The sequence below is a fragment of the Callithrix jacchus genome, chromosome 6 (genome assembly GCF_049354715.1).
Source record: "Callithrix jacchus isolate 240 chromosome 6, calJac240_pri, whole genome shotgun sequence".
NCBI lineage: Eukaryota > Metazoa > Chordata > Mammalia > Primates > Cebidae > Callithrix > Callithrix jacchus.
The window spans coordinates 11,011,394-11,029,522 of record NC_133507.1 but is presented as its reverse complement, the minus strand read 5'-3'; the positions used below and the strand labels follow the sequence as shown (position 1 = coordinate 11,029,522).

At 45.8% G+C, this 18,129-nt stretch overlaps 1 protein-coding gene across 4 annotated transcripts in view; it reads right to left on the bottom strand.

Moving 5' to 3' along the window:
• IGF1R (insulin like growth factor 1 receptor) overlaps positions 1 to 18,129 on the bottom strand; it is a 495,490-nt gene that overhangs the window by 15,601 nt on the left and 461,760 nt on the right. For all 4 annotated transcript variants that reach the window (XM_078375984.1, XM_035303721.3, XM_017973274.4 and 1 more), the window contains 6 exons: positions 14,734 to 14,836; positions 13,793 to 13,863; positions 8,483 to 8,712; positions 8,107 to 8,217; positions 5,241 to 5,400; positions 1,238 to 1,367 (listed from right to left, as the gene is read on the bottom strand). In XM_078375984.1, the coding sequence (XP_078232110.1) occupies positions 1,238 to 1,367; positions 5,241 to 5,400; positions 8,107 to 8,217; positions 8,483 to 8,712; positions 13,793 to 13,863; positions 14,734 to 14,836 (805 nt within the window). The remainder of the gene's footprint in view (positions 1 to 1,237; positions 1,368 to 5,240; positions 5,401 to 8,106; positions 8,218 to 8,482; positions 8,713 to 13,792; positions 13,864 to 14,733; positions 14,837 to 18,129) is intronic.

The window sequence follows — 18,129 nt, the reverse complement described above, 5'->3', positions numbered from 1 at the left end:
TTTGTTGCTGCTTGTAGCAGTAACTGCTAGCCAGAATTTGAGTAAACTTCACCTGTGAGATATTCACAACACGTTATCATCCTGTCCTGCCTCTGTTCTCCCTGGCTTTATAGTTTTCTATTTTATTATACTACAAGCTGAGCTCCAAGGTCTTGCAGGCATGAAACCTAGAATACACAGATGCATGCACGTACCCAGGCTTGCCCTCTCCCCACGATCCCAATCTCTTAAAAATTGTGCAGAACACTTTGATCTGACAGTAAAGAGATAACCATCTTGGACAAGCTGACTGCAAAACAGATCTCAGACTTGAACTCGAGAAGCAAGCACGCTTTGCCAGGCCATATTCAAATGCTGTTTCCCATGTGCACCTGTCTTCAAAGTAAGATCCAAGGCCCTTGAACTGTGAAAGGTTTATGAGGTTAAAAAAAAATGTCAGTCCCTATTGACATAGTTCCTCTATTCGGTCATCCAGACAGTTGGAGTAAACAACTACCATTTCTGTAACAATAGCAACGGGACTCCCCAGAGGAAAGCGAAGACACTAGCTGACATTCTAGAAGGTGCCTGTGCCAGGGCCTCAGTCTGCCAAGAACCTCAGTTGTATTTAAGAACCTGACCTCTTCTCCATAGTGTTGCCGAGGAACCACAATAAATAATACCACCAATAAATAATTGGAGAAGCCTCCAATCCCAAGGCTGATGAGCTCCCACCGGAAGACGCTGTTTACAATTAAGGGAGACGTCTTGCTTCCCATAACCATCCTGGGTCAACAATGGTAGATGCCCACTGAAAGACAGGCAGCAGATGGAACCAACAGGAAAACACCATCAGGACTCATAAGCTTTGGGTCTCGATAAAGCACTGTCTACAATCTGAAGGTGAGATTAGGTGAGGCAGAGAGAGAGGTCTGTTTACTGAGAAAGAGGAAAAAAGAAAGAAGGCAGGAGAGAAACAAAAAGAGGTGACAGCTTCTGGCACATCCCAGCCCCTGGAAACATACTGATAAGCTGAAGACAGAAATGTCGGTCCCACAATTTCTTTAGAGTTCCACAAATGCCTTTCTGCCCTTAGCTTGCCCAGTGATAACGAGAACACCTCAATGTTGAAGGAGTGCGGCTCACACAACACTGAGCTAAGAATGAACAGAGAAAGCCAAAGCCCTGGAGACTGAGCTGGCGGGATGTGCGGAGGCCTGGGGGCCCCAGGTGGGCACTGCAGTAAAGGCTCTCATACCAGACATCCGAGTGAGTGGTGAAGACTCCATCCTTGAGGGACTCGGGAGACATCCAGCGCACAGGCAGCAGCCCCTTCCCTCCTTTCCGGTAATAGTCTGTCTCATAGATATCTCGTGTCATACCAAAATCTGTAAGGGGAAGAGAGGGTGCAGAGTCACATGCTGGAGCAGGCGCCACTACTGCCGCTGCAGAGGACCCTACACTCATTACGTGTGGACAGACACAAGGCAAGACACAGACACACCCCACTTTAAGGTGGCCAAACAGCAGGGTTTGCAGTTTTATAAGGCAGAGACGGTAAGGGATGATTAGTCACATGACAAGCAAATACCATGCAATCACCACCTTTAATACATTTATAATCTGATTCCCTTAAGAAATTAATTCCTTTATTCCATTTAAAATGAGAGGCAGGCTGAGTGCAGCAACTCAACACCTGTAATCCCAGCACTTTGGGAGGCCATGGCAGGAGGATCACTTGGGCCCAGGAATTCAAGATCGGCCTGGGCAACACAGCAAGACCCTGCCTGTATAACATAAAAACATCGCCAGGTGTGAGTGGTGGTGTGCGCCCGTAGTCCTAGCTACCTGGGAGGCTAAGGTGGAAGAATCACTGGAATTCTGGAGGTCGAGGCTGCAGTGAGCCATGATCACAACACTGCACTCCAGCTGGGGTGACAGTGAGACCTTGTCTTGAAAATAAAAGTAAAAACAGGCAGTGTAAAAATTAGTCCCATGATTTATGAAAATACGTAGTACTGCAGAGATCGACAGTCATTTATACATGGTTTTAAAACCTGACCAAATAGGAGAGTACAGATGCTTATTTACTTGGTAGCACTGCCTCATCATTAGAGAAAAGTAAATAATTTCACTGCTTAATAAGGGGGAAAATATTCAGAGTAACAGTTCATAATGACAAAAGTACCCGGTAAGATGCCGAAGAGGCGCTATTTACGAGGCCCCTGAAGCTATTACTCAATACTATTTTTCAACATAATACTCCCACTCATTTTTGAAAATTTCTTCTATTTTCCATGTCTCCAGAAGATGTCACATAATTATGTTTGATGGCAGGCTCGCTTTATAATCCTAAATTATTGCTGCTTTGTCAGATTTTGATTCTGCACTCAATCATACAACCTTTTCTTACATGAACTCTTCCATTCTCCTTCCCAGGAGAAAGGGCTGCTCTACTTTAAAATGCTCATTTATGCCTCTAACTCGTGCCACAAGGAGGTAAGGCCACAAAAGCAAATCCAGAGAACAGTTCTTTGGACTTGAACCAACATAATTTACTTGTGCTATGCAAAGGGCCCTCAAGCTGGCTCTGGTAAAATTACTGGTCATAGTTGTCATCCATGAGACACTGGGCATGGGAAAAACATCTCAAAACCCTCGTGAAGAATGAAGTGCGAAAGTGTTATCTGTAATTAATCCAATGACATGCAAATGGGGAATTCACCTTTACTTGCACAAGGTGGAAAAGAAAGAATCCTAAAAAACACAAATGATCTTCCTCAGCACAAATGAAAACTCTAAATTCTAGGAAGAAAAACCATGATTAAAAAAGAAAAATCACTATAAATATGCCACACGGTTCAACAGCAAACATGATCCCTACCAATTTGAATTTAAAATGGCAATTGGCACAAAAGACACCACTCCCCATGTGATGCAAAGAGGGAGAAACTGAGTTCCTCCCGTGTGCCAGGAGGGTGGGAAGGAAGATGCAGACAGGAACTACCATCTGTAGAGGCCCTGCCCTGTGCCAGGCACGTGCTACTGCTTTCCTGCACCAAGTTCTTCTCACAATCCCAAGGGGTCTGCGACATTATCACCCCTATTTCCAAGGTGAAGAAATTGAGGCTCCTGGATGTCAGGCACCTGCCCCAAGTCTCCCATCCATTAGTGGCAGAACTGGCCCATCTGGCTCCCCAGTCCCTGTGCTCTCCCCTGCGCTGGGAAAGGGGAGCTGGCTAGCATTTCCATGGGGACGATCTGAGTTCTACAGAGAGGGAAGGAGGAGCCAGCTGGGTGCACAAAGGAAGCCCAGCCAAGATTCGGGCAGCTCTTCCCCGGGAACCCTGGGGCAGGACGGGACTCTATTCCTTCTCTGAGGGCTGCCCAGCTTCACAGGGCCCCAAATGTGAGGACACCTCAACGGGCCAAACCTAGGGACACACTGGTGGATCCTGAACAAGAAACTCTGATGATAGAGGGATGTGGGCTCTGGGATATGGCTATTTCAATACCTTTAGCTCCTATGGAGGGGAAAAAAGGACGACGCACCCCTACTTTAGAAACCATTCTCAGCCGGGTGTGGTGGTTCATGCCTGTAATCCAGCATTTTGGGAGCCTGAGGTGGGTGAGTCACCTGAGGTCAGGAGTTTGAGACCAACTTGGCTAACGTGACACCCCGTTTCAACTAAAAATCTAAAAAATTCGCTGGGCATGGTGGCACGTGCCTGTAATCCCAGCTACTCAGGAGGCTGAGGCAGGAGAATCGCTTGAACCCAGGAGGCAGAGGTTGCAGTGAGCTGAGACCATGCCACTGCACTCCAGCTTGGGCAAAAAGAGCTCAACTCTGTCTCAAAAAATAAAAAAAACAACAACCAGAAAAAACCATTCTCTAAAAGATTCTCATTAGTCACTCAAGGGCCAAAACATTTCATTCAAAAATCGCCACTAAAGGAAAAAATTATGTTACCAAAGGAAGGTAAACACTTCCAGAATAGACAGTTCAAGAACTAGACTCAGAGGTCATTTGAAATAGCTTCCTTTGGATATGAAACCTCCCCTGCAGTTTCTCAGGGTAAATATTTGGTTTTTTCTAAACTATCATCATATCACAGTGGGAAGATGAGAATCCTGGTAAAACCAGGTGGTTTCCTGAGCACCCTGATGTTATGTGTGTCTTCATTAGGCAGATTAAAAGACCAAAGTAAAAACACAAGCCTAAAGGCTGAAGTGGGTCTTAACCTTTGCCAGAAATTTAGTCCAACCCTTTTCTGGTGTGAGAGTGGGTGGTGGCAGCAAGGCTGTCTAAGCAGTAGGCTGCTGAGCTAAGGGCAGGACAGTAAGTGTTGGGGGAGAGCAGTCCAGAGCTTGGAGGCTGGCCACCCCGGCTGTGAAATACGGTGAGCAGTGATCACGCCTCACCTAAGGGACTGCCATGCCAGCTCCTGCCACTGCTCCTGCTCCATGCAGGGGCTTCATCATTAGAGCCGCTTGCCTCTTAGAAAACAACGTGGACCCCTGGAAGGAGAGACCATTGCTCCTTAGAAGCTAGGAAAATCGGAGGGATGAATGCACGGTTGGACAGTGAGTTTTATTCCCAAGTCCAAATCTGAAGACGCTGTCTTGATTCTTTCTTTCTTTTTTTTTTTTTTGAGACGGAGTCTTGTTGTTGTTACCCAGACCAGAGTGCAATGGCACGATCTCAGCTCACTGCAACCTCCGCCTCCTGGGTTCAAGGAATTCTCCTGCCTCAGCCTCCTGAGTAGCTGGGACTACAGGCATGCACCACCATGCCCAGCTAATTTTTGTATTTTTTTTTTTTTTTTTAGTAGAGACGGGATTTCACCTTGTTGACCAGGATGGTCTCGATCTCTTGACCTCATGATCCACTTGCCTCGGCCTCCCAAAGTGCTGGGATTAAAGGCGTGAGCCACTGCGCCCGGCTGGTCTTGATTATTTCTGTAACCAATGCAAAGAAGTGTTCTACCGAGAAATGCCTCAACTGTCAGGAGAGGCAGCCTCAGGGACCATGCCCAGGACCTGAACCACCGTGTCCATGAGCTATTAGCACTGGGACCAACTATGCCAGGTATGTGACCATCAACTGGAGACAATGACATCATTCCCAACAAGAGAGTGCCCGCACTCAAGGCACACATTAGAAAACCTCTCCAGGGGCAGATGAATGCCAACAAGGACCTCAAAACAACAAGGTCCAGTAAGTTTAGTTCTTGCTCAGATCTGGAAAGCTAAGGACACACCTCCAATCTTGACTGTGAAATCTTCGGCAACCATGCAGTTCCGGGCGGCAAGGTCTCTGTGGACGAACTTGTTGGCGTTGAGGTATGCCATGCCGTCTGCAATCTCCCCAGACATCTGAATCATCTTGCTTAGGCTTGGAGGTGCTAGGACCGGATTATTCTGTTGGAGATTAAAAAAAAAATTCACATGAGAATTTTGGAATTTTTTTCCATGCCAATTTCTTTCAAGGTTTGCAGATCATCTTAGTTCAATCTGGGCACCAAGGGTTGTTCATGCTAAGAAACCAGGTCTTGCTGGGAAGGCACAAACCGTCATGGAGAGCACGGCACCTGCTCACTCCCTGCAAGCTTATCTGCACCCTCTCCCTGACCACATCACAGAGCTGCTGAGGGAAACACCAATTCGCACTCTCTAGGACCAGCCTTTTCTACTTTGGGTATGGCAAAGATTATTTAAAGGCCAGGCGCGGTGGCTCACGTCTGTAATCCCAATACTTTGGGAGTCCAAGTTTGGCGGATCACCTGAGGTCGGGAGTTTGAGACCAGCCTGGCCAACATGGGGAAGCCCTGTCTCTACTAAAAATATAAAAATTAGCTGGGTGTGGTGGCACACACCTGTAATCCCAGCTATTTGGGAGGCTGAGGTAGGAGAATCGCTTGAACCTGAGAGGCGGAGGTTACAGTGGGCCAAGGTTGAGCCACTCCACTCTAGCCTGGGCAACAGAGCAAGACTCCATCTCAAAAAAAAAAAAGAATATAATGAAACTGCAGGGTAAGCACACACATTTTATACTTGACATGAGATAGAGAAAATTTAAATCTGACCCATCTGAAGGTGAATTTTAGTTCTGAAAGGGATTTAAGGACTTAAGTAGTCATCTTGTCCCATCCTCTTATTTTATATTGAGGACACTGAGGCCCAGGAACCTGTAGCACTGTCTGAGGACCACAGGCAGCCAGGACCAAGACCATGTGTTCTGAATATTTTCTGTGTGTGTGAAACTGGGAAGGAAGGGAGTGAGTTTCGGACTTTTCAGAGGTGCCGAAAATGATGCTGGCGAGAGATACTCTGCTAAGTCTCCAGTCACCTGTTTCATCAAGCTTTCCTCATTCATGCTGGCTTCTGTATTAAAGTCAGCTAATAGCTGGGGGTGGTGACGCACACCTATAACTCCAGCACTTTGGGAGGTAGAGGTGGGTGGATCACCTGAGGTCAGGAGTTTGAGACCAGCCTGGCCAACGTGGTGAAACCCTGTTTCTACTAAAAATACAAAAATTAGGTGGGGATGGAGGTGCATGTCTATAATCCCAGCTACTCAGGAGACTAAGGCAGGAGCACTTAAATCGGGGTGGCAGAGGTCGCGGTGAGCTGAGATCACACCACTGCACCCCAGCCTGAGCAACAGAGCAAAACTCCATCTCAACATAAATAAATAAATAAAAATAAAGTGAACCAGGAAGAGGCACGAACACCCAGGGGTGCTGGGGACCAATACTTGGTGGAGCAGAGGGTGGGAGTGTTGTAAGCCACCCTACTTGGAGCCCAGTCCACACTTGGCCTTGTGGCTCTCACAGAACCCCAAACACCATGTGCTATAAATAAATGAAGTCATATGTCAACAGGTGCTTGGAACTAAAATTAAGAAACTGACACTTGGGAGATGATTAAGTTGCCGATTAAAAGAACATTAAAAAAAAAATTAATCCCAAACGAAGAACGGCAAAAGAATTTCCAAAGGGGAAGTGACTGCTTCTAAGGATTAAGCAGACACACTGCTTACCCCACAAGTAGCAAAGTCAGGGTCAGAGGAGGACATCAGATCCACAGAGGCAACCAAATGAAAACGCAGTTGTTGCTGGCTTTATTTCTCAGCATTTACCTACCAGTTTATTTGTAGAATTAATTACTCACAAGTCACGCCCACATGTTAAAAAGCTGGCCTGTGGATTAATACTACAGAGCAGGGAGACACCACAGTGACTCATGAAAAATTGCACAGGACTTTAGCAGGTTTAGAATTTGAAGCTCATAACCTGAAGTGAAATTTTAGGAAACTAAGCAGAAATCCTGCAGCTGAGGTGGGATCATTCATTCACAAGCACAAGCAAGACAGTAACTCTGATCAATCCTGAAACGTGGACGTAGAGTCTGAGGAAGCCAGATTCCCAGTTGCAAAGGCAAGGGCTGCCAACAGTGCCCGGGAAGGAAGAGGGTGTGTGTGTAGGAACGGGGGTGTGGGGGGGGGGACGGGGGGGTTATGAATGAGTGACCATCTTGTGCACAGAGCTCAGTGGGAAATCACCCAGGAACTTCCCAGATACAAGGGCAAGAATCCAGGCAACCTAATCTTGAAGTTTAATATGTATATACTGACAGAGTGTCTGCCACAAATGCAGCCCTGAGCCACATGCTTGGACTGAGATGAAAAGCTCAACACAACAGGGTAGAGGGGGGTCACACTCCAACACCACCACAACACAACACACTGAGAGAACGCACGAAAGGACCTGAGTCAAGGGCATTGAGGAGTTGGCAGAGGAGATGGTTACCCGACTGGGGCAAGAACGCTTCGGGGAGGGAGTGGCACTGGCCTGGCCTGGCAGGTGGACACTGATATGGGGAGGGGACTGGAGGAACAAAGGCGCAGAGGGGATCCAAGGAACAGGAAATTCCCCTCACGAAGATCAGAGTCGGACTCTAGTTGGGGAAATCCTTTGCATAAATGACCTATAACCAAGCATGCAGTGAGAAACACTGGGCGCTGAAAAGCAAACTGATTTAAAGACACAGCATCTTCTTGCAGGGAGGTTCTGAAGGAAGGAGAGCAGAAGGCAACATGCAACATTAATGGAAATCGAAACTGACCTCCGTTTCTGGCCTCAGAGACCGGAGATAACTCTTGAGATCGCCCCGTGTCATCAGTTCCATGATGACCAGTGTTGGCTGGCCCTGGGACACCACGCCCAGCAACCTCACCTGGGAGGAATCAAAAAGACAAAGACTCAGAGGGTCAGGGTGGCCCTTGCTGGTGCCTGTGTTGTCTGGAACTGTCTCTGTGGTGCCGTGGCCTGGTCTGAGCAGAGGGGTCTAAAGGTAACAGTGAGGCAATGGGGTACCTATCCAGAAGGCCAAGGCAAGACGCCAAACCCACGGGTGGAGCCAAGAAAGAACACACGGGTGGGGGGGCTTATGTGAGACTCTCCCTGTGCTGCATTTTGGCCTTTCAGGAACATTCTCTTACCACATGGTGACAATTGAACTCCTTCATCACAGAAGCCTCGTTGAGAAACTCGATCCTCTCACGCATGCTTGCGGCCTCGTTCACCGTTTTAATGGCCACTCTGGTTTCGGGTTCATCTTTCACCACACCCTTGGCAACTCCTTCATAGACCATCCCAAACGACCCCTGCCCAAGCTCCCGGCTCATGGTGATCTTCTCCCGAGCCACCTCCCACTCATCAGGAATGTACACTGGAGAAGAAACCGTAATTAAAGCAGGTACAGAAACAAGGCCTTAGAACGTGCTCTGGGGAATTCTAAGCCAAAGGATGTAAGATGCCGCTTCCTTAAACCCACAAGGGAGAATACCAGGAGGTGATGGCATGGCTGGCTCTCAACTTTCCACATGCTGTAGATCTGAGTAAGAAAACTGTACAGTCAAGTCCCAGTAGTTCGAATGTTTGAGGATTTCAAGATAATCTGAGGACACTAACCCCATATAAGGCCCAGAACAGCCAAGAAGCCTGGCGCAGCAAAGAAAGCAGTTGTTGAATTTCTTTTCATCAAGTAAAGATACATTTTTGAGAAAAGCAAATTAACCACAGGGGATAGAGAAACTGAATGAAATGGTCGCGCAGGATTTTACTCATCTTCATCAGCAGATTAAAATGCAGATGTGAAAAGGAGGAGACTGGCAGGCAGAGAGAGAAGAGTTCTTATTCTGGGTTGGGAAGGTCAGAGTTGCGTGTGAGAGGTGACCATGATGCGTGTGATGGACGAATCCAAAAGAGGTGTCAGGGCCCTCAACACAGACGCCAGGCCTGGGCTATCTAACATGGTAGCTGGTCGCCACATGGGGACCCCCCAACATGGGGCTACAGAGCACTCCATGTAGCCAGTCCAATTTGAGATGTGCTGTAAGTGTAAATAAAATACACACGGGATTTCAAAGACTAGCCAAAAAAATAAATATAAAGTGAACTATTTAGGTCACTTTAATACTGATTGCATGTTAGAATAGATAATATTTTGGATATATTGGGTTCAATAGCACATATTATTAAAATGCATTTGATCTGTTTCTTTTTACTTTAAGAAAACATGGCTACTAGAAAATTTGAGGTGACACAGGTGAACTGCATTACTGGTAGTATTACTCTAGTCAGAGTGTCTCCCAGCCTTGGCTTTGATGGCTGGATATCAGCTCAGCTCTGAGACTGAGGAAGAGACCTGATGGTGCCCAGCGTGGAGAGGCAATTAGGCAGCTGATGTGCAGAGGCGTTTCCAGGGCTCTTGGCCTGGGCTCTGTGAACTCAGGGACCTCCACCAGTGGGTCAAGATTGGGGAGGAATGCATGGAAAATCCTATTACTGAGCCTGAATAGGATTTCTTCTCCAGGGTCTGTATCTGTTTAGATTCTATCTGGCTTAAGAAAATAAATAAATGGGCTGTGTGTGGTGGCTCATGCCTGTAATCCTAGACCAAAATGGGAGGACTGCTTGAGCCCCAGGAATCTGAGACCAGCCTGGGCAACATGGCTAAACACTAGCTCTATTAAAAAATTAGCCAGGTGTGGAGGCACGCACCTGGAATGCCAGCTACCCAGGAGGCTGAGACAGGAGAATCACCTGAGCCCAGGAGGTCAAGGCTGCAGTGAGCTGAGACTGTGCTACTGCACTCCAGCCTGGGCAACAGAGCGAGAACCTGTGTCAAAAAAAAAATGAATGAATGAATGAATGAACGAGTGAAAAAACGAATGAATATTTCTAGGCAGGAAGGAAGGCAAAACAAAAAAGACGGTTGGAAAGACAAAACAAAACCAAACAGGCTCGATTCTCCACCTCCAAATGGGTAGGGTAAAAATGAAAATAAAATCAACCTATTCCATAAGATCCATATGAAATGTCACTAATGCCTCTGATGCTAACGTGCTTGCCTGACGGCACCTGCCACCAGGCTCTACCATACACCGACTGTTGGGAGGAGGTGGTCCTGGCTCAGAGAGGAAGTGGAGACGGTTTTCAGATGCTGACCCTGGGCCTCTGGCTGGATGTGAGAGGCTGACAGCTGTACCCCAACATCTCCATATCCCAACTACTGACCCTTAAGTGATGTCTCAAAGGAGAGATGCTGCTTATAAATTAGGCCCAGGAGGGGCACCACCAATTTAGACCTCCAAGGAGTGTCCAATATGAACTTTGTTAATCATCTTGAGTTTTCTATACATTTTTGTATTTCATAGTACGTATGTTTCAAGGGTTTCACGGATGGAACTCAGCCCTCCAGTTGGCATACGTGGTTTGCACCCCAGAAGAAGAGGTGGGTGCTCATCAGGAGAGTAAGTGTGCAAGACCAATCAGGAGATAAGGCTCTTCACAGTGCCCCTCAAAGTATAAAGAGTCACTGTGTCCAGCCATTTATCTCTGAGAACCCAGGCTTGCTTTTAATCAGTATTAACTATGTAGCCTGCCATAAAACATGGAGTTAAAACCAATCACATTCATTCCCTGGGAGGTCCCTGAAGTCAATACCCTCAATCCTTTTCTCGAAATTCAACCCAACGGCTCTGACTTTAAGCAGCAGTCCCCAGCGCCACCAGCCAGGAGTGTTTTCTGTGCACAGTGTTATCAGCACTTTCCTGTAGGGGATTTTCAATGTACTCTGGAGAATGGTGACATGCAGATTAGCTCTGGGAAAAAGAAGTTTTTAAAGCACCTTTGAAGTGCAATGTCATTTTGTCACCCCTTGAGGAAACTGGTTATAAGGTGCTTGTCAAAGGCTGATAAATTAAGTTCAAATAAGGTGACACTGTTCCCACCTGTCGGCCTGGGTGCCAGGACGTTTGTTTTAGTTTTAATGAATACAAAGACATTATGAAAGCATTCTGGAAAAATACAAAATGTGAATTTAAGTCACCATGAGAATCTGATTTTATTGTACTGATGCTTTCTCTTCTGGACACTTCATAGTCAAAAGCTACACAGGCCAACCTATGATGCTGTATTTCAAAGCTGAGTAGCTTCTCTGGTAGAGCACAGTCCACCCTCACAGAAGGGGGAAGTGGTTTTGTCTTGTTCCTATCAATTCCATTATCTGAATTGATCTCCCTTCCTTACTGGTTTTCTTTTTAAAAGCTATTATTCATAGAAACAACGTGTATCTATCTTCTTGCTGGACTTTGATTTTTTTTTTTTTTTTTTTTGAGACGGAGTTTCACCCTTGTTACCCAGGCTGGAGGGCAATGGCGCGATCTCGGCTCACCACAACCTCCGCCTCCTGGGTTCAGGCAATTCTCCTGCCTCAGCCTCCTGAGTAGCTGGGATTACAGGCACGCGCCACCATGCCCAGCTAATTTTTTGTATTTTTAGTAGAGACAGGGTTTCACCATGTTGACCAGGATGGTCTCGATCTCTTGACCTTGTGATCCACCCACCTCAGCCTCCCAAAGTGCTGTGATTACAGGCATGAGCCACTGTGCCCGGCCTATGGACTTTGATTTTTTAAGAGACAATCTCGCTCTGTAGTGTCGGCGGTAGTGCCATGGTGGGATTCTAGCTCACTGCAGCCTTGAACTCTTGGGCTCAGGTAATCCTCTCATCTCAGTCTCCTGAGTAGCTAGGACTACAGGTGCATGCAACCACATCTGGCTTTGTTTTAAAGCGAGAGTTCCCCTCCACAAGTAACAACTCTTATAACTGTGGTGCGCATCTGTTCAGAATGTTCTCTCTGCCTTATATACACATGCATACAGATAAATGCATGCATATATTACTATTAAAAAACAAATTTGTGAGACCGTTATGTAGACAGAAATAATGTCTGTATTATTCTGCACCTGATTCCATTCAGAGGCTGCTTTTGATTGATTTTACTGTAAACTGAATTAGAAATGATTAAAGAACCCATAGTAAAACCCTACATAGTGTAACGGTATTTTCACATTATCAAAGTAATATTATCTTATGTTTTCTCATTTGATCACGATAATCAATTAGAATAATCATCTCTCTTTATCTCATATCTCCTGCCTCTACTTTCACTTCTCCTGAAGCAAAAAGACAGCAAATGCTTTTTCTAAACATACCCACTCAACATCATGCACTAATTTATTCATTTGATGAACCTGGTCCAGCCCCTCCTGTGGGCCAGCTTCCTTGCCTGCCCGGGGGACCTCACAGCCCTTTCCACAGTGACTCCATTCTCTTCCCGACTTGTCAACTGTCCAGCTACGTGAGCCTGCACAAGTTTGTTCTCATTGCTCATTTCTGCTCCTGCAGATGGGCATTAATAAAACCCACCTTGCAGCCGGGTGCAGTGGCTCATGCCTGTAATCCCAGCACTTTGGGAAGCTGAGGTGGTGGATCACAAGGTCAGGAGATCCAGACCATCCTGGCCAGCATGGTGAAACCCCGTCTCTACTAAAATACAAAAAATTAGCCAGGCATGGTGGCATGCGCCTATAGTCCCAGCTACTCAGGTAGCTGAGGCAGGGGAATCGCTTGAACCCAGGAGGCAGAAGTTGCAGTGAACCGAGATTGTGCCACTGCACTCCAGCCTGGTGACAGTGAGACTCCATCTCAAAAAAGAAAACCCACCTTGCAGGGCTGTAAGGAACAGATGGGACAGTGTTTCTAAAAGCCCCTAGCAAAGTTCCAGTTAAGGGTCCTAGTATCACTGGACTCAGTGACCAAAGTCACCTAATCCAACTCACTCAAAAGGTCTGGCTATAAAATACTAGAAAGAAAAGAGCACAAAAGGAAATAACCATTGAGGATAGCCCAACTTCCAGGTCAAACCTTCCCAGCTGCTTAACTGAATTCCTCATTAGTTATTACCAAAGGGAATGTGACTGAGCCACAAGCATATAACCCTAGTGGGAAGGGAATGACAGAAAAATTCTGTGATTAAAAAAAAAAAGCAGAGCTGTAATTCTTCAAAGACAATTATCATGAGATGATACTCAGGCTGAAACTAGTTTAAAAGGACGTTTTGTCAGCTGCACCACATCCTCTGACTAGATGTTAACAATTAAAAAGCTGTTTTCATTCTAGCATAACATCTCAAGCAGTGAAATAAATCGATTACTGTGCTGGCCACATTCATCCCTAAAGCCTGTGTTTCCTTGTGCCCCAAACAGTCCCAGAAGTTTTGACATATTCACTCAACTGCTAAAAACGTTGATTATCAAAAAAACAAATATGAAGACAGATCCAAGGCCAAAGGCAGCTGAAAATAATGCAAACCTCCTTGCTTTCCCGAGTTAGCCACCCTCCTGAAAGCTCCCGATCGACCTCCCCTGCACGCTGGCAGTGATGGCGGCCCGGACTCTTACCATCCGCAGCGCTGAAGTACTCCGGGTTCACAGAGGCATACAGGACTCCATTCCCCAGCCTGCTGTTACTTCTGTCAAAAAGATTAAATATAGATTAATGAAACCCCACCTCCATCCAATTCTGTATATGCTTTCATCTTGGTTACAACAGTTTCATTTGTTCTGTCTCATGCAGTATCAGAAGAGAATGGGAAGAGCTTAATGTTTACAGCAGCTCTTGTCTACACTCCCAATTCTGGCCTGGGAGGCCAGTAGACACGTGCTAACACATCTTCTGGCTTCCTCAGAGGCCTCAGATTAGAGCTTTTTAAGAAACATGTTTCTTTACTTCATTGTAAATAAAAAGGCTTATTTGATTGGGACGGCTAGTGCATCACATTTGGAAAAGCATACACCAGCGGCAGGATCTGTGTACTAGAAAAGCCAGCCAGGGGAAGGTATGTACTATTGAAAAATTATTTTGGCTGTTGTTAAAATCATTAGCAAAGGCCAGGTGTGGTGGCTCACACCTGTAATCCCAGCACTTTGGAAGAGGGCAGATCACCTGAGGTTGGGAGTTCAAGACCAGCCTGACCATCATGGAAAAATCCCGTCTCTACTAAAAATACAAAAAATTAGCTGGGCATGGTGGCGCATGCCTGTAATACCAGCTATTCAGGAGGCTGAGACAGGAGAATCAATTGAACGCAGGAGGCAGAGGTGGCAGTGAGCCGAGATTGCACCACGGTACTCCAGCCTGGGCGACAAGAGCAAAACTCTGTCTCAAAAAGAAAAATCATTAGAAAAGGTTCTCTTGTCTTGTGAAGAACACATGATGGGAAAATCAGGTTTTCCCGTCCATAAAATACTTCCTTGAAATCTTCAGAAAATTACCTTCACTCATACTCAAATCATCAAACCACTTGCCCACAGAAAGTGCCGTAACTGTGCACATCACTGACCTCTTTCTATGGAAGACGTACAGCATAATCACCAACCCTCCCACGATCAACAGGACGGCGATGGGCAGAGCGATGATCAGATGGATGAAGTTTTCGTATCCCGCTGCAGCAAAGAGGAAATGATAAAATATCACCAGGTGAACAATCTGCTCATTTCATTTTTTCACATTCAGTCTGAAGTATGAAAAAAGATCTGTATATTCCTATATTCCCCATCACAGAGGAGGAATTCCTAAAGGTAAATGGTGTCAGGAATAGAACATGGCAAACAAACAATTATTTGAAAAAAGGGTAAATATGTACAGACTGAAGCATGTACTCATTTTTTAACGTACAGTATAATCTGGGGTAATAGTTCCAATGACAGACTGAAGGAAAATCTTTGCATGCAGTTTAAGGACTGTTAGTGAAAATGCGTATATTGACACTAATTTCTCACATCCTGTAGTGTGTTCCAGGGTTTGGGTCCATGTCCCTGGTACCCAGCCTAGCATCTGCCATACAAGCGCTCGTTCTGAATGGTAAGTGGTCTCTCTGGTCTCACACCTTTAAAAGGCCTTAAATGCAGCAGCCACATTTCTAATGAATAGAGCAAAAATTTCTATTCATTTTCATGCGTAGAATGAAAATTTCTATTCCTTTTCATAAAATGAGTAGAAATTCTTACGTCTAGGTATAGTGCTCAAGTTCTGCAGGCTCTTATCTTTGAGATAGTCACAGACAATTTAAAATAAACACGCACATACACGCAAACGCTGGCTAGCACCCCTTTCCAATGCTGCTGCAAACATCTGAGTCCTTTTATAAGTTTAAGACCACAAAGACCACTAAGACCACTGATCATCAGAACCAGCACTTGTATGGCAGATGCTAGGCTAGGCACCAGAAACATGGACCTGGAACATTCTGTGGGACATGGGAAATTAGTGTCCACAGATAGCATGACAACTAGAAAAGTGGACTTCACATAGGGCAAGGAGTCAGAGAAGAAGGGAGAGGAGATAGGGAGTCCGGAGAAGCTCCCCAAGAAAAAACTAAATTATGATACGCGTTCTTTCTTTTGGGGTGATGTGGAAATGGCTTTCATCCTAAGATGATACTAGAGGGAAGTCAGGGCCAGCTCACAATGGATCCTGTCCAAGCTAAGCAGTTTCAACCTTATTCTGCAGATTAAAAGGAGTGAGCGAAAGGTTTCAGACCCAGCAGTGAACTAATCCGATTCAAGTTCCAGGGAAATGGCTGTGCTGAGGACAGTCTGTGGGACCTGGCAGTAAGAGGAGACACTTTCGTGTCTTGGAGAATTGGCGGGACATGCCCTGTCTCCTGGGCATGCTCTGCATTAGCCAGTTCAGACTTAGAAAGACATCACTGATCCTTGTCTATACACCAGGCAGACTGATGGAGATGATCTGGCTTGGTAAGTCATGGCCCCAGGCTGAGGCTCATAGGTTATGAGCTATCATCGAAAAAAAAAAAAAAAAGAAAGATAAAAGAAAAAAATACACTATGAGCTATCATAGTGTATGAGCCTCATCCTGGGGCCATGACTTACCGAGCCAGATCATCTCCGTCCCCCAGGGCAAGGGACCTGGAGTCTGAGCTTTGGCGGTGCTGGTGGTGATAGAGGGCTGGATTCCAGAGCCATTTAAGAGGCAGAATCCATGAGGCTTGGGTTGGAATGAAGAATGGGTGGCTGGAGAGAAAGAAGAGTGAGGGATGCTGTGAGGTTCCTGGCTTGGGTAACAAATGCATTACAAGGCCATGGACCCAGCTAAGGAACAAAGAAGAGAAGAGGCCTTTTGAGGGCAACAACTGTGATTCTGGTTTTGGCACAAGGAACCTGACACCTCTATGAGACATCCAAGTACAAATGTCTATGTGGAAATGGGCTTGGAATCACTGGAGATCTAGTTAACACAAATCATTAAGTCCCCTATCGATGATTTTGCCATTTAAAAAACATTATCATGGTTACTCATTAAAGGCCACTAAAGCTGTTGTAATTTTTAAAATTAAAACTATTTTAATCAAAGATGAAGATATTTTTATTGATATTATCTCTTTCAAAATGGATGCAGGCTCCAGCATTTTGTACTTCCTAAAAACACTCACAGGTGATTATTGCCAAGGGGAAGAGGCAGATTTTCCTTTCCTCCCCCTTGAGGCCTATTCCTTCTGCTTGTATCACTTATACTACTGGTCAGGTTGTACTGTGTTCTTTTCGAGTTTCACATTTCAACAGGGACATGGAGAAACTGGAACACATCCAGAAGAACAACAAAATGATTAAATGGCTGGAAAACTGGTATATGATATTGGGCTACAAGAAAAGGCCAAACGACCTGAGATTCTTTCACCTGGAAAAGAGAAGTCTGAGGAGTAATTTAATGGTATTCAGGCACACAAAGATTTCCTAAAAGGAAGGCAGTTGCCTGAAAGCTTCCAAACCTTCTATCTCCTCTGAGGATTAAATAGGAGGAAGTGAGTATAAACTGGATCAGGACCGAGTCTTGTCTGACATAGGGAAAAATTTCTCAACAGAAAAGCCAGCACACAGATCCATTTCCCTGTAGTACATGATAACTTCTGCTGGAAAAATTCCATCGGAAGGACTCCTGATTTCCCACAGGCATCCTGGCACTTACAGAGTTAAAAATGGGGCAGCAGAGGCAGACAGGAGCATGTCTTGTCCCTAAAACAAGCCAAGTTCACTGAACCCCAGAAGCCAAAGGTTGCTGTTACATAGATCACAGACCCCAAAACGAGGCTCTGTTTCTAGGAAATGGAACAGCCTAAGAATTCTGTCTTATTAATGACTTGAGCATAAACTCCCATTCCTCAGTCTGCACCAAAGGTGAGCATCATGTATCTCCAATGCATATGGGGGCTGTAAAAGAGCAATGCAGGGTCTGGGATTCTCTCATGGATATTCCTGCCCTGCAGCAGGCTGAACCAGATGGCCTCTGAAGTTCCTTTAACCCCATAGGATTTCAAGCCCTGAATCTGAGCCCTATCTAGCTTTACTGACCAAGCAGGAGGTGGAATGGTCAATTCAAAGTTTTGTAAAATGTCTTTCGTTTAATAAAACAAAGGTCTTTGCATATAAGCCAGGTTGAAACCAACGGTCTCCTCTGGCTCTCCAGTGACTGTGCCATTTCAGAAGAGAGGCTCAGATCCTCTCCCTGCCTGCCACATGAGGTAGGGACCCAAAGCTCAGCATGTGCCCTGCCCAAGCTGTCACACATGGTGCCTGTGTTTGTCGGCACCTAAGCATGACCCTTCTGAAAGCCGGCAACTCGACTGTAACAGAAAGTGCGAGAGCCACAGACACTCGGGCTGTCCTCATCCCGGACCAGCTCGCTTTCAGTTTTCCCACGTTTCTTCTCCCTCCACAAG